The sequence below is a fragment of the Bombus vosnesenskii genome, unplaced genomic scaffold, assembly GCF_011952255.1.
Source record: "Bombus vosnesenskii isolate JDL3184/JDL3185 unplaced genomic scaffold, Bvos_JDL3184-5_v1.1 scf7180000013319, whole genome shotgun sequence".
Classification (NCBI taxonomy): domain Eukaryota; kingdom Metazoa; phylum Arthropoda; class Insecta; order Hymenoptera; family Apidae; genus Bombus; species Bombus vosnesenskii.
In genome coordinates this window covers 173439-196923 of record NW_022882964.1, presented here as the reverse complement: position 1 = coordinate 196923, position 23485 = coordinate 173439, and the positions used below count along the sequence as shown (strand labels likewise).

Genomic DNA, 23485 nt, shown 5'->3' with positions numbered 1-23485 from the left:
TATTTATGTTACATAACATTTATTTGACATTAGTTAAATACAAAGTAATTAGTAAGGTAATCATAATAATCGTATAAGGCAAAAGTTTGTCTCTAAAATCATTATCGTGATCTTGTTTCCTCCTTTCACCTCCCGTGCTACTCGGTCCACCGTGAGTCGAGTCCCCGGCCGCATTAAGGGGAGGGGGAGAGAGAAAGGGGCAGATACGACCGGGTCTGGGTTATTTTTCCGCGATAACGTTACACAAAAAATTCTAAGCAATCAATCAAAGCGCCTTACTGCGGTTAAATTGAACAATATTCATCGGTCGCTAAGAGCCTTACTTACCCCTTTCATAGGAGTTCCCAGACGTGTGTATACGATCGTGGTCCAATCGACGGTCTTATAAAGTCTCGATACCTGCTACGTAGAATCGTCCGAAAGTTAACTCGTGAAAAATCAACATGTATGATATCAAAGTTCTTGTTCTTGCATGACAGACAGAGATGAGTGAAATGTGTCAGTCTCTGTCTGAGACATTTATAGCATGTCCCGCAAGAACAAGGACTTCGATGTCTTCCATGTTGACTTTTCGCGACTCAGTTTTTGGAGGGTATCTTCTATGCTTTCGGTATAATATATAAGTATGGAAACATATTTATTGGGTTGGCAACTAAGTGATTGCGGATTTTGTCATTACCACCTAACGATGCCAACCTAATATATGACTGTAGATTGGACCACAGTCATTACATCAGAACACATCCACATCGTCCGAAATTTCAGAAGCAACTCCTTGACCACGAATATTTCATCGATATTACCGAGGATCGACATTCTTCTTCTTATGCCGTCACATGCTTGCAACATATCGTGGCCCTACCGTTAATTGTTTAAATATTTGCAGTAAAAGAAACCATTGCTGTTAGAAAAAACTTGTGTTTCATGAAAGTCGTCGTACACCTATCCAAAGAAATTGCCTGTTTTGTAACCAACATTTGAACAAGCGCTGACCGTAACACCACAATTCCAATACAGATGTTGCACCACGCGGTCAAGTCCAAGAAGCGGTTTCACGCGGGCATATACAAAAACCTATAAAGAGTTGGAGGCTGCCCTGTTTAGTTCCACTGTAGATCAATAATATAACGATAACGACTTTGCCGACCGTTCACTAAAAACGTTGATCTCATGGTGTCACTAGCAGCGGCAATTTGAAAACATTATGCTTTCATTCAACTAATAAGATTGCTTTTTCAAAAAATACTGTATAATTTTCTGAGCGAAGTAAATGTGAGTTACTTTCTTGATTTATTAAAAGAATTACCACGCGCATCTGTATACAACCATCGATTCAAATCATTCTTCAATTATACATAATTAAACATTCTTAAAATGGCGTCCAAGTAAATCGTACGCTATGCACAAATTTTATACATGCATAATTTTTAAAACAGATTTCTTCGCCTTAAAATTTGTATTTCTGAATTCTATTCGAAAACTACTTGAAAACTATCATACCATATAAGAATGGGTTATAAATTTGGTGTGCTCAAAAAAGCTCAAAAACAATCATTTTATCGACGAAATCAAAATAAACATTCAAATATATGTAAAGACTTGTACAACATACCAAAATACAAAATATTGTAAATTTAGACAATATTTATTGGTGGGGTGCTATATATGTTACACCTTTATTTCAAATTAGTCATGACAATGTATAGGTACAATAAAATAAATTCAGTACAAGTGTACAAAGAAGCAGTTATGTATATCAAAAAAGAGAAACATATGTACAATCAAAATATCACATTAAATCAAATCAAATTTCTATAAACATTAAATAAATAGACTTCCACTCTAATCGCAAGTATATGCTATTAAACATAATCTTTTAAATTATTTACTTCTTAATAGTTGCTGTATTTAATTTAATCAAATATTTACCTTACTCTGAATTTTGAATGAAATCCTTTTGAATTCTTTGAAATTCTTCGAAATTCTTGAATTCTCTGAATTAGTTCAGCTGAAATATCCTCTCTCAAAGAAAATCGTTCAGACTTCATTGTGTGATAATCAAAGTACAAAAATCGAAGCAAAATTTGTAAAATTAATTACAAATCAATCGCCATTATAGCTGATACATACATACATACATACATACATATTTTGACCTATTCAAAATTATACGATCTATGTATTTTAAGAACTATCATTTTGTATCTTGCATTTAAATAAATTTGACATTTTCGTAAATATCACGTTGATCGAATTTGGTGAGTTCTCATGTCGACATGGTAACAAAACAAACGTAATATTTACAAAGTGATTGGATGTACGGTGTGAAATGAAATCTTCGGTCAAGCTCTGAAACCATCATATATCTTGTATTAAAATATTTCTTTATCTTCGCCAGATTTTATCCCGCATTTCTACGTTACTGAAATGCTCCGATATTTCCAATAGAAATGTAATCATAGTTGTTAAAACGATGCAGTCACAGTTGCACAGTGTACAATAGCATATATACGACAAAAGTATACTCGACTTCTGATTGGTAAAAGCGAGATAAACGCAGAACGCGATTGGCCGGCATGATAATCTAGGTTATAGCTAGTGAAGCACGCATGAATTTAGTGTGACGTCACCGTCCGTACTCGCAATCGGCCATTTTGTGAGTGTGTGCTGGATCGGGATATTTGTGTTAAGAAGCTTTTCCAGTAAAACCGAATGATTTAGTTTACGGGACGGACTCGCTTTACTTTTATTACATGTGCTAAGAGTGCGGGCTATCCGTAGACTTCATACGTAGATTTGTACGATGGAGGAAAAGGCGTCGTTGAAGGAACTCGATCAGTGGATAGAACAATTAAATAACTGCCAACAACTAACAGAAAGCCAAGTAAAATCTCTGTGCGAGAAGGTACACATACACTTTTCTCTCATCCATAAAAAATTATCACCACGTCGATTCTTTCAGTGTATCTTTTTTATTGAGATATCTCTTGTTTGGCTTACAATTAATTTTGTTACGCTGTTTTACGCTTCGTTCATTCGTATTCTACTGATCACCACCGAGAGCATAATTTGACGTGTCATTACAAATTTCATTGCAATACATTTGAATATGTTTTATATACAGAAATAATATTATCGATAGTGTATTTCGCAATTTCGACAAATTCAGTCTTGATAGATATTATTTAAAATTACGATCAGACGCTCCAAAAACCACCGTGTTCATTGCTATTTGGATTTACACTGCAACTTGTTCAAACCAAGCAAGCTTGCCGAATCAACCCACGATTCTATTTTTACTTCCCGAATGAGATCTCTTGCAGCATGTAAAGAGCACTTTAATTTTCATGCTTCAACGCTCGAAACACCTGTGATATGTCGAAATTATCTTATTTGATTGTATTCGTCTTCGAGATGTTTGTATATGTAATACTTGCTCATGCATAATGCTTAAAAGATGTTTAATCATTATGCTTGGAAACTTTTAATAATAACTGCTTGAAATACGACAATATGTACTATTATAGACAAGAAAATGTCATATTTATCTGTGTATTTGCAAATTAATATTAATATAGAATATTTATAGATTATAAATTTGCTTCATATGTTATAATAAATAAGTAATTTGCTATAAATGCTTTTCTATATGGAAGAAAATAAAAAGTATAAGTTGTATACTTATACTATCATTTCTTAATCAGCTGTATTATCTAATCTATTATATTATCACTATTGTTCCTAAATATATTTTTACTATCTTTTATGTAAATTATATTAATGTTATTACTAGACTGTGAAATTTTATGCATTTATGGTAAATCTTAAAATGCAATAGTATGCAGAATGCATGTAATATGTAAAAATATAAAAAATATCTGAAGTAGTTAATAGTAAAATATAATTAGTAGGAAAAATAAATCCCTATTTAGGTTTCGCTTTGTTGGCTATTAGCATTAAATATTTGTAGTTTATTAATTCATTGTATTGCTATTCTTGTATTACTAATTTGTTGTATATGTTAATGGAACTTAACAGTAATGTAAAAATTAATTTCTTACTGAAAATTTGCAATATTTTGAAAAGTCTTTGTTTTATTTGTTGTAAATAAACTCTTGTATGTATGTATGTCCGTCCGTCCGTTTGTCTGTCTGTCTGTCTGTCTGTCTGTCTGACCGTCTCTCTCTCTCTCCCTCTCTCTCTCTCTCTCTCTCTGTGTGTGTGTGTGTGTGTGTGTGTGTGTGTGTGTGCGTGCGTGCGTGCGTGCGTGCGTGCGTGCGTGTCGAGTGCGCGCGCGCGCGCGTGTGTGTGTGTCTAACTTTATATAAAAGTATTCAAAATAGAGGACTCATTGTAATATTTGAAATGTAAAACAGATTTTTGTATATTTGGATTCCATTTCTTTAACACATTCGAAGCAAATGACTTATATGTGCATCATCTGAGTTCTAGCAAAGGAACCCGAATGATACATCTATGAGTTTTTAAATGCCTTGGTGTCAATATGTCAATTCCATTCATAAAATTATGAACTTGTATAAATATTTCCAGTCTAGTTATAAATCTGTTGTATTAACTCATTGAGAACCATGCAGTGAAATAATATGTAAATGTTATGTAAATGCAACATTATCGCAAAACCCAAATTAAGTAAGTTATTGTTTATAAATTTTAAAAAATCCATTGAAATAATAGGTATATCACAGAATCCCATTGTATGAATTGGAAATACAAAAACAATAATTTTAATAAAATAATATATCATAAAATATTCCAATTTTTTTAATTTCATAAAATTATAGGATCTATATGAAACAAGAAATAGTAATGAAACAGATATTGAACAGATTCTTGAAGTTCATTTTCATAATTGCAACATGGATTCAGTAAAATTTAGTAATGTAAATTAAAAAAGAAAGGTTGAATGAAATGTTGCATTAACGCAACTTTGACCGTTAATGAGTTAATATTATTGTCATTATAATATTGTAAATGTGGCTGGATAGATAATTATAAATCATTTCTTTTATTTTCTAAATTAACCTATTATGTATTTATATATCTTTATATTGCTTTAACATTTTTAGATAATAAATAATATCAGGGAATTAATATATGTTTGTAGGCAAAAGAAATTTTAGCTAAAGAATCTAACGTACAAGAAGTAAAATGTCCTGTAACGGTATGTGGAGATGTACATGGACAATTCCATGATTTAATGGAATTGTTCAGAATAGGAGGCAAGTCTCCAGATACAAATTACCTTTTTATGGGTGACTATGTAGACCGTGGTTATTATTCTGTTGAAACTGTTACCTTACTTGTTGCGCTCAAGGTAAAATTCTTTTAAACAGATATATATGTAAATTGAATATACAGATATAGAACTGCCTGTTTTCCTTTATATACACTATTTTTCCTTTATAATGTATATAAAATTTTATTTTCATAGGTGAGATATAGAGAAAGAATAACTATTTTAAGAGGTAATCATGAATCAAGGCAAATCACACAGGTATATGGGTTTTATGACGAATGTTTACGTAAATATGGCAATGCCAATGTATGGAAGTTCTTCACGGATCTATTTGATTATTTACCATTAACTGCTCTGGTAGATGGTCAAATATTTTGTTTACATGGTGGTTTATCACCTTCGATCGATACTTTAGATCATATACGTGCTCTAGACCGTCTTCAAGAAGTACCACACGAAGTCAGTATTTATAGGTGACTTTCTAAATTTGTAAAGGAAGAATGGAAGATATGTAAAATATTATTCATATTACTTTAGGGACCCATGTGTGATCTTTTGTGGTCAGATCCAGATGACAGAGGAGGATGGGGTATTTCTCCTCGAGGAGCAGGGTATACTTTCGGACAAGATATTTCAGAAACTTTTAATCATTCTAATGGCCTGACATTAGTATCACGAGCACATCAATTAGTTATGGAGGGTTATAATTGGTATATTTAATTGGAAATGTTTACTTATGATTTAATTTGTACTGTATTTGTGTATTAATATTATGGTATTATTATTATAAAATTTTGTATCCCATACATATATATATATTTTTCACTACAGGTGTCATGATCGTAATGTTGTAACAATATTCTCAGCTCCCAATTACTGCTATCGTTGTGGAAATCAAGCTGCAATTATGGAATTAGATGACGCTTTAAAATATTCATTGTAAGTATAATGATTTTATATTAAATGAAATAATTGGTGAGCAAAAATATTGATATGAATTATTTTTTATTCATTTTCGTACAATATTTTGTATTTTATCTCTACAGCCTTCAATTTGATCCAGCTCCAAGGCGCGGTGAGCCGCATGTTACTAGGCGGACACCAGATTATTTCTTGTAAACAATCAAAACCCCTGAGTTATCTATTAAGGTAGGGGTACAGAAATGATTCAGGCTTCATAGCAATGCCACTGAACATAATTTATGATAGAACATCAATAAAGTGTGAGGTTGCAGCTATCCTTACACATTACATTATAGTCTCAAGTATTATATCATGACTCTTTGTGGTGTCTTGTTGAGAGATGGCACACAACCGAGTATTTTGCGCGTGTCCCACACCATTCATGTAGACACAACATTAAATGTATACAAATAGAAAAAAAAAAACAAACAATAATGTACACACGTACCAATTAAAATTCACGTATCACATTGAGTTCTACAACTTTCATTGTATTGCTTGTATTTTTATTACCAAGAAACGAAACAGAAGAAATGAACATAATAAGTAGTGCGAATAAAAAACTGTGCATGGTATTGTTTGAAACCTTGAAGAAATATTAATTTATTGAAAAACTGTTTATACGAGCAAAATTATTTGTTGCGTGTACTGAATAGAAATAATGTTGTTTAAGGTTTCAAAAAGTGTACCAAAATAATAATAGTTTATATTTAAGAGAGTGTCACATAATTGCTAGTGTGAATGGAGCATGAAATGTTCCACTTGAAGGAAATATACAAAGGGTTGATGCAACAGTAAATTTGGCATATACAAATCGTGCCATATAAACAATTGAATAAATTCTCTAGTGAATTTTATTAACGATTGTAACATAGCATTATACGTATTAATTAATCACAATCGTCGCAGTCAATAATTTTGCTTATAGTATTGACATTGTTTTATTAAGTAAATCAAAATATAATTTGTATAAGTCTTATTTTTATAATTATCTTACAAAATAATTTAGTGCAAGTCCATCAGTCATGTTTATTCCATAGCATTTATTTTATTTTAGTTACGCTCATTGCTGTTTTTATTTTTCAAACCTGCTTGCCTAAATATAATTTTTAAATATTAATATTAAATACAAATGTCGTCGGTTATCTCATGTTTTATAATTTAAGGATTAAGAAAACTTTTGCATCAATCCTGTCAAGACTTCCTAAGTGAAACACACACTTTATACTGAATGAATTCATGCATTCACAATCATTAAATTGAAAGTTAATTGCTTATGAACCTACCGACAACTTTTTTACTAATTAATAGATATAAAATAATGCTTCTGGTAAATAAACATGTGTAATGCAAGTTTAATGAATTTAATGTGTTGTCAAATCATTCATACTCGTCAATACACAAGCATTGTATACATGAGCATTGAATGTATTCACGGAATACATAATTCATAGAATTAAACATGTAATTTGAACATATGCATAATGAAACGATACAGTAGTAACAATAAAGAGACAAAAAAAACGAAAAATGTATAGGTGCACACTATAGCAATTTACTAAGACTGTAAATGTAAAAGAAAATAGCACAGAAACCATAACATTGCGGATACAGTAACTTTTTCTGCATTAATGCAGGGCTAAGCATTTTTTCATTTTTGTTTTATATATTATATATTACACATATTTTCTGGGTTATAAAAGAAATAAAGGTAAAATTTTCTATATATAGAAAAAAAAATTATGGTATTATATAACAGCAGATGAAGCAGATTGAGTTAATTAAAAGTACGTCTTTTAGTAAAATCAATAATAGTTCTTGGAGCTTGTATAGTTAATTTTGTATTTGCTCTATTTATTTTCTTTTTAAAGTATTTCATATAAGACATAAATTTCAATATCAAATAAACTCTTATATGTTGTTAATTCTTAAAGATTCAATACTTCACAACATTATTATTTCTTTATTTGTCAAATTTTACTTTAGATAATGTGATAAAAACATTTATTTTTAAGTGTAAAAGTCATAAATCCGGTTATTTCTGTTTCACTTTAATTTTGAATGTCAATATTTTATGTACTTACATGCAGATTTTTACAAAGTGATCATAGAGCTAAGCTAAAAATGAGTATGCTTTTATCAAAAGCTGATTGATCACCGATGCACACGCAGAAATTCAAATTAAAACAAAACGCTTCAAACTTATCTGTTATGTATATAAATTCAGGGCAAAATAATCAGTTTATAGCTGTATATAATTATTATATATCACATACAGACTACATTGTATATATCAATTTGAAGTAATATCTTTTACAATATTTTTTGGAACATTTTATATCAATCATAGAAAATACTTCAAGCAATTGCGAGTTATGTGTGTGCACTTGGTTCTTATCTTTCGGCATGCGTCCCTGGTTTTAGACTTTGTGTATTTTGAACAAATTAAGTTACAAATTTTAAACTGGCTTGCTGAAGCAAAGTAAACAGTATGCCTTGAACTGATATTATGTCGTCTCATTATAAACAGAAGCTAGATAAATAAAGAAATGTTATCATATTTAGAGAGTCTTATATCATTTTTACACATTGAACTACTGTAGTGCAAGACATGATATGAGCAAAACTAATTACTGGTCATAAGACTAATACATAAATAATAATTATTCGCATGTATTTTAACATATAAAAACTTTAAAAGTAAATTTCTATAGAAATAGGTAAATTTTTATGATTAAAGTCATATTTATAAATTACATAAACCTAGTGATATCTTAAGTACATGTACAAAAAACCATTTATTACAAGACACTCAATTGAAAAATAAATATTTCAAATTGAACCAGCAATAAGCAAAATTATTTATTAAAGTGCATAGTTTACTAACTAAAAATATTCAAATGTATTACTGATAATGGGACATTAGGTTTAAAGTATGACAAATTGCTATACAGAGCGTTCTGAAATTAATTAGCATATAATTCGTACAGTGTATTCAGGAAATTAAATAAATAAAAAGGATTCATACATAAATCTATACTCATAATTGTTTTCTTAATACACTACATGCCCTGTTTTGAAGAAAGTTTTATCAAGATATTTAATCGAAAGAAAACAATATTTGCAGTGATTTCCAGATATTTTAATTACACTTTATACATATCTACTTAATTTGAACAGTGTAACAAAAAACATTTTTTCTTGTTTTAAGATAATTTTTGATGAAGCATGTTAAAAAGTTATGACATAAAAATTGATTGGATAAAATTGTATAATAACACATCACTGTAGAATTATTAATTGATAAATTAGTCAACAATGATAGTCATTGTTATCAATTATTATTCATGTAAAATTAATTTATCAAACAAAGAAATATTTAAAATTTTACACGAACTTTCTTATCTTCTTAATTTCTTGAATATATTGTATCGTTTTAGCATCAAAATTTGGAAACATCTTATGTTTTTTTTGTACATTACTAATTAATTTAAATTACAATTCTTATAATTTTTAAAATAATTTATTCTGTCCTCACTCATAATTAAGAAGGAATTAATTAAGAGGTATAAATTGAAGGCTGTAGTTTCAAAAAAGATAATTTATTTATAAATTCGAAATTACAATTATCATTTTGTTCTTTAATTATCATTACATGTATCCTTTACATTAATAACCATTTATTATGGTTTATGGTAAATTTACTATGGTAAATTTACTATTTACTATGAATAAAAATATACTATTATATAACGTTCTTTGGTCTACAATTTTTAAACATGGTAACATTGTACAAAAAGTGTTATTAAAATTTTTATTAATATTGTATATATAAGATATTACTAATTATATGAAATATAATGCAATCTTTTTTTCGTGTAATCAAAACAGTCATTTGCAAAACGAATATGAAAATAATAATTACATATAAACAAAAAAATAGTTTTTCACATATAATGTATCCTTGTTATAACCACTGCTCATCGTCATAGTATCAGAAAACGGTGACACTTTGATATTATCACCACGGCATTAGGGTAATTAGTATCAGTTTTGTATCAGCAGTAGTTATCACTGTGATATCAAAGAATAATATCAATTGTACGTAAGCAACCAGTGCTTATATATATGCGTGTGCGTGTTTCTACAGGGCGAATCACCTAACGTGATCATCTGGAAATCTTGCTTGTTTTTGATAATGTTTCAAGTACAAGTTGAATGATTTCGAGAAGACATAATCTGACATTAGCTTTTTCGTAGGCGAACACATAAAAAACATATGAAGGTCACTGATATTTTTTAAATGAAATGATATTCTCTACAAAAAAGTATTAACCGATTTATGTGTACTGAAAAACCATTGGTTTAAGAAATATTATAACTTTAATTTGTCAAATTTAACGTACGAAAGATGAAGGTAACATAAGCTCAAGAATGTCGTGTTTTTCCTTAACCTCTATATCTAAATTTGATAAAATTAAAGGACGATTTAGACTAGCGATCACGGTACGATCCAATCATGTCATATCAGGCGCCTGTCAAAATCGCTAGCACGTAATTCAGTACGAGCATTTACAATAGACAGGCAGTTCAGTGAAATAAAATAAGATGCTCTTGATTGGTGACCTGACCTGGCGTGATCTGATCTTATTGCGATTGCTAATTTGAATCAAGCTTGCAGTTAGAATATCTGTTAAGCTAATATTTTTTCGGTATAAACAGGTTAATACTTTATTAATGCTTTATAGATTAATAATTTTTTGTACAGAATGTTTAGCTAAGTTGGCTAATGTAATAGAAAAATATACGATTTCGTTAAAAAAAAAAGTGACCTTCATATGTCTTCTACGCGGTCACTTACGAAAAGCTAATCATATCAAATTATGTCCCCTTCGAAACCATCTAACTTGTAGCTGGAACATTTTTTATGTTTTAACTAAAAACAAGTGAAATATTTCAGGTGGTCACGTTAGTTGGTCCACCCTAAATATTTATTCTATGTATGTATACTTCGCAAATATTTTCCATATATTTCACATATTCGTGGCTTATCATACTTGCATAAATTTATCACATACAGATAATAAATTAGATTGAAAGAATCACCTCTATGTTACAAAGTAAAAATCAAACAATATTTTTGTCCCAGTAATTGTAGAAAAATATTAATATTGCTTGCGTTTTACCACTAATAGAAATATAAGAACTGAGACATCACAAATACGTGTTCTGATTAAATAAATTAGAATTTTAGTCCAGTGTCTAAATGTAGTATTTGTTTCATGATCTCGTATGTTGTAAAACTAACTGATACCATAGGAATAGCTCGTAGATAATTAATACTCATTCCACGATACAGACCTCTAGCAATACCATTTTCTTCATATATCGTTTTTATAGTCTGTGACATGCTAGAACTAAAAGTGAATTATAATTAAATATTGTGTAATAAACCATTAAAGAATTAAATATCCTCTTTTATATTCACATTATAACAGTGGTAGACTCTTACTTGCATTTGTGAGTATTATGATCCATCATACCTAGTTGCATCCGTCTTCTAGTAACATCTAATGGATAAGAAAAACTTTGAGCAACAGCACCAGCAATACCTCCACACAATAATCTTGCTGGTATCGTTAAAACTAGACCACCTATAGTTACATTAACATATAATTTTTACCAAGTATTAAAGACAATTACACAAGTCGGAATTATGCATTTTATAAAATTTAGTTACGATTTTGTATGATAGATCATCTTATTTGTCGAAAAATGTATAAAGAATTTTTAACACTGGGGATCGAAGACGCGAATTCGCGTCTTTCATAGTTCATGCAGTATCCTATAAAAACTTTAACTGCTGTTAAATAAAAAAAAAGCAATGGATGCTATAAACGAAATGTTATGAAATTGTTTTTACATCAAATGCTTGAATAATACGAAACCGTTATCAATATATCAGATATAATATTGGTCGCTTTGAATCTTTTTCAGTCGCACCAAAGACACCCGAGAATTCAGGCTATATGCTTGTCAGAGCGGCCGGTCCCCTGAGTATTAAGTATTTGTATGCTTATATTAATTAAAATATTTTCCAAAAGTATTTTTAGAAAATTGTCAAATTTAACTAAAGACCAAATATCTCTTCTATTTTTACATAACTCTTACCGAAAAATATTAATTTATATATTATTATTGAAAGTAAAATTTCTATTTCAATAAATCTATACAAATTTTAAATTAGTCATACCAGTATTTCTGTCATATTTTTCACAAAAATAATTTGGTGCATGTTTCATGCATAAATATTTAAGTTTTTCAAATGAATAAAATGAAAATCCTGCATATGGAATCATGCCAATAATAGTTGGCCAAAACCCTCTGTACAATGCTCGAATACCACCTTCCTGAAAGATTCAATGATATAATATTGTTATTAATAAGAAATCAATCATTAAAAAAATAGTATTTTATGTAAATTTACTTTCTTTTGTTTTTGGAGTTATTATTTAAAAAATGTTCTTTTCAAATGAATATGTGGTAATAATATATGAACCAATTCACAATTCAAAAAGCTCTAAACTTTGCACTCTATATTTTAATTGATATGCTAACTTTCTTGCTGCTACTTCCTATTCATATAAATTACATATATATTTATAATGCAGCTGTTCCTTATATGTTTTTGTGCATTTCAACAAAAGCTTAATTACATGAGATCAGAATAAGTAATTTCAAATGTAGATTAGTCACATCTTTTTATGCAAATGTGTTAATATATATTATGACAGTAATATTATCTTTCAATCTCAAAACTTAAAGTCTTTTAATAACATTTAATGAAATATGAACTCACTTTTTTAAAAATTGTGATACCCGCATGTACAATCCCTACATAAATATGTTCTCCGGCAACTTGAAAAGCAAGCCTGGCTCTAATCACGTCAAGTGGATATGTTAATGTAACTGCGGTAACACCAGCTGCAGATCCAGCCAAAAACTTATCTATATGAGTATGCGTTCCAAATAAGTCACCTAAATACTGGTAGAAATAAAAAACTGGCTTAATTTACTTATAATTTCAATCATATATACTTAATTTTTTTAACAAGAATGTTGTATTTATTTCCCCTCATTAAAGCTGTATGTCTATCTTATATTTGTATAGATAAATTATTAAACATTTTCAGAAGATAGGTAAATTATTAAATATTTTACATATGTGTATTTATATGTGTATTTATATGAGTATATATGCAATATATTCACTTGCATACATAAGTCCAAAAATGAATCTAAATTGTAAAAGCTCACCTTTAAATTATGAGCATGTCTTTATATTAATAACGGTTACTTCGCTCTGTGGAACCACTTTACACAGAAAAAATTGACATTATTTTTTTAATTGTTTCAATACAAAAGGTCGCATTTACTAATAATTACCTTTTTATATAATTCGAATGTAGTAAATTGTGTTGCTGCATATGGAAATATTCTAATCATTTGAGCATAATTTCCTTTGTAAAGAGCAATAAATCGTTCACGTTGAATTATTTCTTTCAATCCGGAAAGGACACCTATGTAGTAGAAGAAGTTAATGCTTCGATTGTATTGTTTCTAAATATTTTTCCTTTACAAAGTTGCATTCTTTACCTAAATGTTTATAATGTTTATTATGTGCTTGCAATAATATTTTTATCCTATCTAGTGGAGCTACTGTTGTTTTTGAACACATTCCAGCTACCCCTGTAAAATGTTTATTACTAATAAAACAATCTTTATTTATTATCAAGCAATTTATGTAATAATACTGCAAATTCTTTGAAACAGATTACTACCTTTCCTTAATAATAATAATGACACAAATATTGTCATAAATATGAAATTGTTCTACTATGGTTGATAATAAATGATTCACATAATATTTCTCTCTAAACGAATAATAATTAAATGAAAATGCGTTATTATTATTTAGCGACGTTTTATTGGAAGAAATGTTTAACTCACCGCCGGCAATTAAACTTTTTAGTAAAAATCCATAATCTTTCTCGGACTCAACGCGGAATGCCATTTTTGAATTGTTAATGCAGGATGTACCCAAATATTATATTGGGAGAAGTGGATCGAAACACAGCCATGGAAAATTACTGATTCCATTCCACTTCACTGCACAGATAATACTCCATTGCTTGATAACGGGATCATTGGTTTTTACTTACTTTTTCTTATTCGTATTAAAAGTGCTGTATATTTAGGTTATGTTTTCTAGTAATATTTATTATCTATAATTATGAAATACTATTAAAAAAATAAATTAAGAAAGCAAATTATGTATGAAAAATACAAAACAAAATCTATCAAAACAACTTTGTATTTGCTTTAATTAAAAAAATCTTTTATTTAAGATTATTTTAATATATTATAATTTATTCAAGCCTGCAGAAAAATGTGTATGTGTAATTAATTTATCTACGACAGATTAAAATTTGATTCTTTTATTCTACAATAAAGGCATCAACTTGTTTAGTTTCACACAGTTTCTTTTTTACATGTTATTTATTTATTTATTTATTAAATATGTTCTAGAAAGAAATAATTCAACTTGTATAGAATTCCTTAAGATAATCAGCTTTAGGTTTCAGAATTGCTTTATCTTTAAGACTCACAACCCAACCAGGTTCAAGACCATAAAATAATTGTCTAGGATCTTTATGCTGCACAAGCATTTTGTAATTAGGATCATCTTCAATTTTTGGTAGCTCGTAACCATATTTCTGAGATAAAACCAAACGTTCACGAGAAATTTCTTCAGGATTTGCTAAATATCCCCTTGTTTCTGCACTCATATAATATTCTAAACAATCTGTCGGAGGTAATAGTCTGCGTGGTATTGGTTCTCCTAAATAGTAAGCATGTTTTAAATATAATATTATCAAGCATTTAATTCTAATATGCTTTAAAAATTTACCAGTAGTAAAAAATTTATCAACATCCTTTATTGCATGTAAACAGCGAGTATCGTAATACGCAGTAGTAATAGTACCACCATTTCTTTCAATTGCTGCAATTACTGGTTCACTGGCCCATTGGACTTCTATATTGACTTTTGCTTTGAAGTTATCGGCTCCCTAAGACATGATTTTAAGCAATTTCTGTTTCGGAAAAACATAATATTTAATGTTCCTATATAAAAATATTAATTTAAATACCTCATCTGTAAGATGAACACCTGCATGTTTCCATTCTACTTTAAGATCATATAGTCCTGTGTTGATTATAGATACAAGATCAATAGGTTTAGATGAATCTACTCTGTTTGTATCAATATATAGTTGCAATTGTTGCAGAGACAAAGGAGGATACTCTCTTCTTAAACTATAAACATATATAAAGCAAAATGATATTATATGATACACAATGACAATTTTCAACTTATTTTTAAACTAATATAAAAGTTTCAAAATTTTAAATAAAAAATTCAAGTATATGTTATAATTAAAATATAGTTTTCTAATATATACATTAATATTGTTACATTTCATATATAAAATTTACATAGAAATTAAACAACTCACTGGTGTCCTTTATAATATGGTTCACGACTAAATCTAAGATAAAATGGGTTATTTCCAGTTTCATATCCAGTTCGCATAAAATTCTGTCTTTGACCTGATCCCTTATTACCTGCTCCGTGCTTATTTCCACCATGTTGACCTCGACCACGTTTTGACTGTTATAAATACACATTTTTTTTAAATAATTCTCAAATGAAATTTTTATATATTTATAAAAAATTATCATGTCACATATACATTATATTGATCCAAACAATATTATTTAAACTAAAATATAAGACATAAAAATGAAAGATAAAAATTTGAAAATATTGACAAAAATAATATATTTTTTATTCAAACATTCATATGAAGCTTAATTACAAGCATTTTGAAATATAAACATACAATATAGTTTTAGAATAATACTAACAGGTTTATTTGCACCAGGATTATTTCGAATGTTATTTAAAGCTAGTCTAGGTAATGTTCGCAACATTGACAGTGCTAAATCTCTTCCTTGTTTACTGGCCATTATTTCGGAAAGTTTCATTACGTTGTTTCAACTTTCATATACCTTTATACAACAATAATATTTATTAAATGTATGACCATTTCTTTATTCCTAATTTTCTCGCACATCAAAGAACATAACCTCAATATCAAAATCAATACATATCACGGTAGCACGGTCATTTAAACGTTTATAGTCTGCTTAACAAGACGAGGTAGTGAACATTAAAAAAATTTGATTACTGCAGCTGCATCGATTGGTTGAGCGAGAAACTCGAGCGAGTGTCAGTATCGTATTTCTGAATAGACCAATAAAGGAGCGTTCAGACGATCAATATATATTTTCAATACAATATTGAAAACCTTAAATATTGACAATAACATTAATCGTCTAAAGAGTCTCTTACGTATGATAATGTTGAAAACCTTAAATTGACAATAATATTTATCGTCTGAACGCTCCTTTAGACCTTGAGTGGCATACTTAGAATATAGCTTTAGGTTTACATTTTAAGCACGTGAGTTGCATATCTACAAAATATATAAATTGTGACAATATACACATTCGAAAAGAGGAGGGTTGTCGTTCTTTTCGTTCGACGCTTTGTTGAATGTGGGTCGTGGATCGGAATCTATTTCAATCCATAACGTAAGATATCTTAAAATAATCAAAAAATGACTGAAACTCTTCAATTAAGAGGGACACTTCGGGGACACAATGGATGGGTTACCCAAATCGCGACAAATCCAAAATATCCGGATATGATACTGTCTTCTTCACGTGGTAAGTAGCCACGTAGCGGTTTACACGTTGTCTAGCATTATTACTACTATTTATTTGCATTTCTATTATATATATATATATATATATATGTTCATCTACATTCGTACAGCTTCTCAAAGTATTTTATCCATTTATATTTTGTTAATTTCAAGGGAGCAGGTAATTTAACATACGCAAAATATGTGTAAAAATTTATGCATTTTGTTTGTAGATAAAACTTTAATCGTATGGAAGCTGACACGTGACGAAGCCAATTATGGTATTCCTCAGAAGCGTTTGTATGGTCACTCTCACTTTATTAGTGATGTAGTGTTATCGTCAGATGGTAATTATGCTCTATCTGGTTCATGGGACAAAACTCTTCGACTTTGGGACTTGGCCGCAGGTCGTACGACACGACGATTCGAGGACCATACCAAGGTGTGAAATTTTCCTTCTGATCTATGGTCGTCGCTCTTCACGAGATACATGGAAGCTTTTTTTTTCAATTTTTTTTTTTATATTGAATGCCATTGGCAGAAGATGTAACTACGTGAGTCTCTGGGAAATATACTGAAGCTTTTTTTTATATATTTTTTTATATTTAATAAATAGAAGAGGTGGGCAATTAAGTATATAGTATTGTAAGTACTGACCACATTTGATACACAAATTTATGTTGCCAGCAAGTAATCAATTGTATAAATTAAATAACTGTGTTAACAGGATGTTTTAAGCGTCGCCTTCTCCGTGGACAATCGTCAAATTGTTTCTGGTTCTCGAGACAAGACAATTAAACTGTGGAATACTTTGGCTGAGTGCAAGTATACTATTCAAGATGATGGACATACGGACTGGGTTAGCTGTGTACGTTTCTCTCCAAATCATTCCAATCCCATCATTGTTTCTGCTGGCTGGGACAAATTGGTCAAGGTATGTTAAAGCTATATAAAATACTAATATTTATTTTAATCATAATAACATGATGTATATACTTTTATTGAACATGATATTTGTGAGTGTAAGCGGATATGGGACTGATTTTCGAAGTTGTAAACTATTTAATAAAGTGTTGATTATTTTTGTTTTTCACTAGTTGTATAATAATTTGCAGGTATGGAACTTAACAAATTGTAGACTGAAGATCAATCACAGTGGACACACTGGATATCTTAATACAGTTACTGTCTCCCCTGATGGATCGCTTTGTGCTTCAGGCGGCAAGGTATATATTAGAAAAATATAAGTAATGTCATCTTAGTATGATGCATATTCTTGCAAAATGTTTAAACTTCTAGTTATATAAGAATCTTTTTAGATATCAGTTAAAAATTGTTCTTTTATTTGCAGGACTGTAAGGCTATGTTATGGGATCTGAATGACGGAAAACATCTCCACACCTTAGATCATAACGACATTATCACAGCTTTGTGCTTCAGCCCTAATCGTTACTGGCTGTGCGCTGCATTTGGACCTTGGATCAAGATATGGGATCTTGAAACCAAAGAAATGGTTGAAGAATTAAAACCAGAGGTAGTGTCTGCAACGAGTAAAGCAGAGCCACCTCATTGTCTATCTTTAGCGTGGTCTACTGATGGACAAACCCTTTTTGCCGGCTACTCAGACAATACTATCCGTGTTTGGCAAGTTTCTGTATCTAGCCGTTAAAGACTTTAGACTGGAATAAAATAAAAGCAGAAAAAAAAGGAACAAGTGTTTAATTTATTTATACATATACAATGCTCTTACAAAACAATGATTAAAAGTCTACTTTTCACTAGGTTTAGAGTTTTTAATCTTTTCTTCAAACTTCTCAAATTCTTTTTTTGCGATTTGATCAGTTTCATCCTCCACCTGCACTACTCCAAGCACTTCTGGAATATAAAATTGCATCATATTTTGAACTCCATTTTTTAAAGTGATCATGGAACTTGGACAGCTTGTGCAGGAACCTTGCATTTTCAATTTCACTATGCCTTCTTCGAAGCCCTATAACCAGATATAATACTAGAGATATAGCCAGTTTCACAATTCATAATTTCTTTATTCCCTATAATTAAAAGCTGCTTAAAAAGGAGTGAACTAAAGTTACTATTGCAGATTTATATCATATTATATTTATATTATAAATATAAAAATTTGTTCTAAAATACAAATTATTGTTATTTTATACTTTCAAATTACTTTACAAAATGATGTAATTTTACGTTCATGAACATCAGGTACTTATGTAGTTCTATGCCAGGACAGCTAACTTTAACTTATGAAAAGATATAATTTTAACAATAGCTGTATATAAATGTGTCATATATTTTAATTTAGAAATAAAACTGAATCTCTTTTTAATTTATAGAGATCATTTCATATGGATTGTGAAGTATTTTATAGTTAAAATGTACAAAAAAGTTAAAAATTGTTAAAAATCTAATTTTATATTTATATCAGATATCACAACTATTGTAAGACAAATTTTAACAGTTATGATATAACAGTTAATACTCTTAACTAAAAATTCTTAATTACCGGTAATCATTATCGATGACGGAAATTTTATTTTGGTTATGAATAATCATTATCAATGATGGACATTTAATTTTGGTTACAAGTAACCAATATAAATGACCGAAATCTTTTTTGGTTACCGATAGCCATTATCGCTGGCAAAACCTTTTTCTGCTTACATTCGGCTATTGTTAATTATTATTATTAACATGCTTGATAACTCGAACATATTCATTGACAATGTAAAAATAACTGATTATAGAATTTATATATTTTATTAAACAAAAGAAAAGGTATGAAAATATATGGAACAAAGAAGAGAATAAAAAATATTGTAACACAATATTAATACAAGTGATAGTAAAAATATTGTACTATAATATTGTATTACAATAGTTTTTATTCTATTTTTTGTTTCATTTATTTCCATACTGTATTTTGTTTGCCTAATAAAATATATAAATCTTATAATTAAGCTCTTTTATATTGTCAATGAATACTAATTATCAACAGTGTTAATAACAATTGACAATAGTCGAATGTAACTAGAAAATATTTTTTTCGTCGATATTGGTTAGCAGTAAGTAAAAAGATTTTTCGTCGCGATTAATGATTATCGATAAACAAAATAAAATTCCGGGAATCGATAATTATTGATAATCGAAAAATGTCCAGTCATATGTATTGGTTACTGGCAAACGAAGTTAATTTCCTTCACCGATAATGGATACTGATAATCAAAATAAATTTTAATCATTTAATTTTTTAAGAAATTACTTTGAGATTTATTGATAACTGGCCTCCATTTAAATAAAGATTAATTTCTATGACTTTTTTCCAAGAAATGTTTAAAATAATTATTATTTTCGACTCCTGATTTATATTTATCGTTTTTCATGTATTAACTATTCAACAAAATAGGAATAAATTATTACACACCATAAATACAATATCACCTCCATCTTCCTGTACTGTCGGTCGTATTCGAGTATCCAATAATTCTTTTATCATTTGTACTATTTCACTATCATCCTCACTAATTTCTATAATAAACAAAGTATTGTTAATCATATAGAAATATTTTTGTTTTTCAACATACAGTATGTCTGTCTTAAATATCTACACGTGATTAGTTTTGTAAATATCAGGAAGGAGAAAAAATGTTTCAGATAAAAGTTGTTTGACTTTATGACGGTAATTTTGTGAGATATTTCAGGCAAATTTATAATCCATCTATTCCAAAACATGTCTGTTTCAATTAAATCTTTTCTTTTATAACTATGTATTATCTTCAGGTCACTTGAAAATAATATTTTGAGTTTGTCTGCGCCTGTTCTTTCATTACATTTGAACAAAAATGTTTGGTCTTTTAGTTATAAAATAAAGAATGATCTCTACGTTACATTTATATACCAATTATTTAGAAAATGTTTCAAATGAAAGTTATTAATTAACACTCTGTATACATACCACTAAATTGAGAAATATATAAAATATCTATTAAGTTACAAATATATAGATTATTTAGTCACACTATATAAACGATTTTGTATGAAAATTGACAAATAAAAAGGAATCTCACGGGTATCTGCTGCAGGCTGTTCATCGGTTAATATAGGTAAGCCAGTTGCAAAAAAATCCATTATGACAGCAAATATTTCTGGTTTCAATAATTTCCACTCAACATCTTCATCAGCTTTTGATATTGTAATAAAATCAGGACCAAAAAATACAGACTTTACACCATCAATACGAAATAACATTTTTGCAAGCGGTGAACAATATGCATCTGTAGCATTAGGAAAATCCTTAGTTTGACCTGTTTCTAACACTTTAACTCCAGGTATAAATTTTAAACTATTTGGATTTGGTGTGTCTTGAGTTTGTATAAACATTGTACGATTTTGTATAATATTAAATGGTTTTTTAACAGGAGGTAGATTTGATCTTAATACAACATTATTGTATTTTGTATATATACATGCAACACAATCTTTAAAAATTCTGCAACATTAACAATAAATAATTTAATATGTAATAATATATCACATAAATAATCTTATATTATAAATAGTAAAACAAATTAATAAATAATGTAATTGCGCAAGTCATTAAAGTTTTTATATTTATATTTATTTATTTGTCATTTATATTTTAAATTTTTCACAAATTAAGAATAAAGTTTGATGGCTTACTTCGAATATTGATATGTTGTTGAAGACGTACGTAATAATTGTCGACTAATAGGTAACGTGTTTCTTAAAATTTTATCCATTATTGTTTCGTTAATTACTTTTCATTATAGAGATCTGCGGTTAGTTTCTATCATTATTTCTTGTCTTCGTGCTTGCTTTCGCTTATTAATGTATGGATTATTTTTATTGTTTGCGCAATTTCACGTTATTATTGTACATATTAACAGATGTGGCGCCAACAATCGACAATATTTTATTAATGTTCATATACAATTTTTAAGTGACAACTAGGTCTTTTAATGCTTTAAGGTTATGTAAATCTAATAACAAATACAGTACAAATCATTGTATACAATACAAGGCTGGCCACGATCATATAAACAAGTCTCGACATTCGCTAAGGAGAACCATCCGAAAGTTGAGTCGTGTCTAATCGTAAAAAATCAACATGGAATTATCTCTGTCTGAGACATTTATAACATGTCACGCATGCGCAGAACTATAACCTTCTTGTCTTCCATGTTGATTTTTCACAACTGAATACGACTCGGATTTGGAATCGAACTGGAACTCTCGAACTGGATCGTGGAGCTGGCAATTCGTCGAATTATTTGCTAGTGGGCGATGTCTTCTTCCCCCATTTCCATTTTGAGTGTTGCGTTCGTGCCCGTTAATAATGTTCTAGTCTAATAATATCCCTAATTTAATAATGTCCTTTGGATGGCACGAGCTGTCCCAGTTTAGAAAGTAAAGTTTGCGGAAAAAGACAAACGCCTTAAAACACTAAAGTATTAAACTCCGGAGTGCGCGGAATAAGGCGTGGACTTCTATCGAAAATAAGTAAGAATTGAAATCATCGCTATCTGATGAGAAGGGTCCTTTTTCCTTCGCAGTTCTCGCTTAAGAGGACTATAAAGTTTATATAAGTTTATATAGGTATAAAGTGTATATCAATGTTTTTATGGGTGTCTTTATTATTATTATTAAGTCAAAAGCTAAAAGCTGCTAAACGTGATTCAAATATTTAAGCTTTCGTCGAACTGACACAAAGATAGACGGCCCGCTCGCTCGTGCTGATACATAAGTCTGTAGCTGATAACCAAATCGAGTTTCGGTATTCCGAAACTTCGAAACTTTCTGAAGTCCGAGCAATACGGGTATATCGAAATCCCGCGCGAACCTGTTCGAACTTCTCCCGATCCGTTCCGATCTTTGACATACACGTACGTATCCACACACCTCAAACAAGCTTTTTTCTCTTCGCGCTCAATCATGCATCGCGACACACAGCTAGGATTGTCTGGAATTCCGCTAAACTTCTGTAAATAGTTAACAGATTAGAAACTGGTTTCTTTTTTTTTTTTTACACATAGTTGGTACCCGTCTTTGTTGTTTGCGCGAACTAATTTCTCTTTGCTTTCCTTCAACTGCGCGCGAAGTTTCATAACTCAATAATCCCTCGTTGTAAAACTTGTATTTTCTAAAACTACAGGATTGCAAAAAAAGTTAATAATTTTTTAAGCCCTAATGTAAGGTAGTATTATATTATATTAAATTATATAATTATTTAGAAATATAATTTTCTTTAGTTTATTAAAATAATTACATTATTATCAATAACAATAAGGTATATTTAATCTAATATAAAAAATATTAGAATACAACAAAAATGTGTGAACAATTGATTGAATAAAGTGCGATATTTTAAATTGTGTTTAGTATATTATTTAAAATA

At 29.4% G+C, this 23485-nt stretch overlaps 5 protein-coding genes across 5 annotated transcripts; 2 read left to right on the top strand and 3 right to left on the bottom strand.

Moving 5' to 3' along the window:
* The first annotated feature begins 2612 nt into the window (after positions 1 to 2612).
* LOC117235790 (serine/threonine-protein phosphatase 2A catalytic subunit alpha isoform) lies at positions 2613 to 8780 on the top strand. Its single transcript, XM_033498128.1, has 6 exons — positions 2613 to 2905; positions 5126 to 5335; positions 5453 to 5716; positions 5795 to 5967; positions 6089 to 6196; positions 6304 to 8780. Exons 1-6 carry the CDS (start codon positions 2804 to 2806, stop codon positions 6374 to 6376), a joined length of 930 nt encoding a protein of 309 aa, XP_033354019.1. The 5' UTR covers positions 2613 to 2803; the 3' UTR covers positions 6377 to 8780.
* A 2392-nt stretch (positions 8781 to 11172) lies between these two features.
* LOC117235789 (graves disease carrier protein homolog) lies at positions 11173 to 14548 on the bottom strand. The gene is made up of 7 exons (XM_033498127.1): positions 14231 to 14548; positions 13877 to 13969; positions 13667 to 13800; positions 13080 to 13265; positions 12474 to 12630; positions 11733 to 11874; positions 11173 to 11637 (listed from the first exon to the last, which is right to left on the bottom strand). The coding sequence occupies exons 1-7, from the start codon at positions 14292 to 14294 to the stop codon at positions 11463 to 11465; spliced, it is 951 nt and encodes a 316-aa protein (XP_033354018.1). The 5' UTR covers positions 14295 to 14548; the 3' UTR covers positions 11173 to 11462.
* Positions 14549 to 14702: 154 nt separating this feature from the next.
* Positions 14703 to 16511, bottom strand: LOC117235791 (39S ribosomal protein L15, mitochondrial). Its single transcript, XM_033498130.1, has 5 exons — positions 16211 to 16511; positions 15799 to 15953; positions 15433 to 15598; positions 15192 to 15351; positions 14703 to 15122 (listed from the first exon to the last, which is right to left on the bottom strand). Exons 1-5 carry the CDS (start codon positions 16328 to 16330, stop codon positions 14821 to 14823), a joined length of 903 nt encoding a protein of 300 aa, XP_033354021.1. The 5' UTR covers positions 16331 to 16511; the 3' UTR covers positions 14703 to 14820.
* Positions 16512 to 16796: 285 nt separating this feature from the next.
* On the top strand, positions 16797 to 18766 carry LOC117235788 (guanine nucleotide-binding protein subunit beta-like protein). Its single transcript, XM_033498126.1, has 5 exons — positions 16797 to 17074; positions 17286 to 17494; positions 17780 to 17986; positions 18168 to 18278; positions 18404 to 18766. The coding sequence occupies exons 1-5, from the start codon at positions 16966 to 16968 to the stop codon at positions 18719 to 18721; spliced, it is 954 nt and encodes a 317-aa protein (XP_033354017.1). The 5' UTR covers positions 16797 to 16965; the 3' UTR covers positions 18722 to 18766.
* LOC117235792 (NFU1 iron-sulfur cluster scaffold homolog, mitochondrial-like) lies at positions 18756 to 22194 on the bottom strand. Its single transcript, XM_033498131.1, has 4 exons — positions 21751 to 22194; positions 21138 to 21559; positions 20495 to 20598; positions 18756 to 19042 (listed from the first exon to the last, which is right to left on the bottom strand). Exons 1-4 carry the CDS (start codon positions 21828 to 21830, stop codon positions 18821 to 18823), a joined length of 828 nt encoding a protein of 275 aa, XP_033354022.1. The 5' UTR covers positions 21831 to 22194; the 3' UTR covers positions 18756 to 18820.
* Between the last annotated feature and the right edge of the window lie 1291 nt (positions 22195 to 23485).

Bases quoted from the DNA above. Each gene is read 5' to 3' on its own strand.
- LOC117235790 (XM_033498128.1), top strand. From the start codon at position 2,804: ATGGAGGAAAAGGCGTCGTTGAAGGAACTCGATCAGTGGATAGAACAA. The intron at 2,906-5,125 runs GTACACATACAC...ATATGTTTGTAG, and splicing joins TAAAATCTCTGTGCGAGAAG to GCAAAAGAAATTTTAGCTAA. The intron at 5,336-5,452 runs GTAAAATTCTTT...TTATTTTCATAG, and splicing joins CCTTACTTGTTGCGCTCAAG to GTGAGATATAGAGAAAGAAT.
- LOC117235789 (XM_033498127.1), bottom strand. From the start codon at position 14,294: ATGGCATTCCGCGTTGAGTCCGAGAAAGATTATGGATTTTTACTAAAA. The intron at 13,970-14,230 runs GTGAGTTAAACA...AACATTTTACAG, and splicing joins AAAAAGTTTAATTGCCGGCG to GGGTAGCTGGAATGTGTTCA. The intron at 13,801-13,876 runs GTAAAGAATGCA...TCTACTACATAG, and splicing joins TAAACATTATAAACATTTAG to GTGTCCTTTCCGGATTGAAA.
- LOC117235791 (XM_033498130.1), bottom strand. From the start codon at position 16,330: ATGAAACTTTCCGAAATAATGGCCAGTAAACAAGGAAGAGATTTAGCA. The intron at 15,954-16,210 runs GTTAGTATTATT...TATTTATAACAG, and splicing joins ATCCTGGTGCAAATAAACCT to TCAAAACGTGGTCGAGGTCA. The intron at 15,599-15,798 runs GTGAGTTGTTTA...ATATGTTTATAG, and splicing joins CCATATTATAAAGGACACCA to TTTAAGAAGAGAGTATCCTC.
- LOC117235788 (XM_033498126.1), top strand. From the start codon at position 16,966: ATGACTGAAACTCTTCAATTAAGAGGGACACTTCGGGGACACAATGGA. The intron at 17,075-17,285 runs GTAAGTAGCCAC...TTTTGTTTGTAG, and splicing joins GATACTGTCTTCTTCACGTG to ATAAAACTTTAATCGTATGG. The intron at 17,987-18,167 runs GTATGTTAAAGC...AATAATTTGCAG, and splicing joins GCTGGGACAAATTGGTCAAG to GTATGGAACTTAACAAATTG.
- LOC117235792 (XM_033498131.1), bottom strand. From the start codon at position 21,830: ATGGATAAAATTTTAAGAAACACGTTACCTATTAGTCGACAATTATTA. The intron at 20,599-21,137 runs GTGAGATTCCTT...TGTTTATTATAG, and splicing joins ACAGCCTGCAGCAGATACCC to AAATTAGTGAGGATGATAGT. The intron at 19,043-20,494 runs GTGTGTAATAAT...ATCTGGTTATAG, and splicing joins GAGGTGATATTGTATTTATG to GGCTTCGAAGAAGGCATAGT.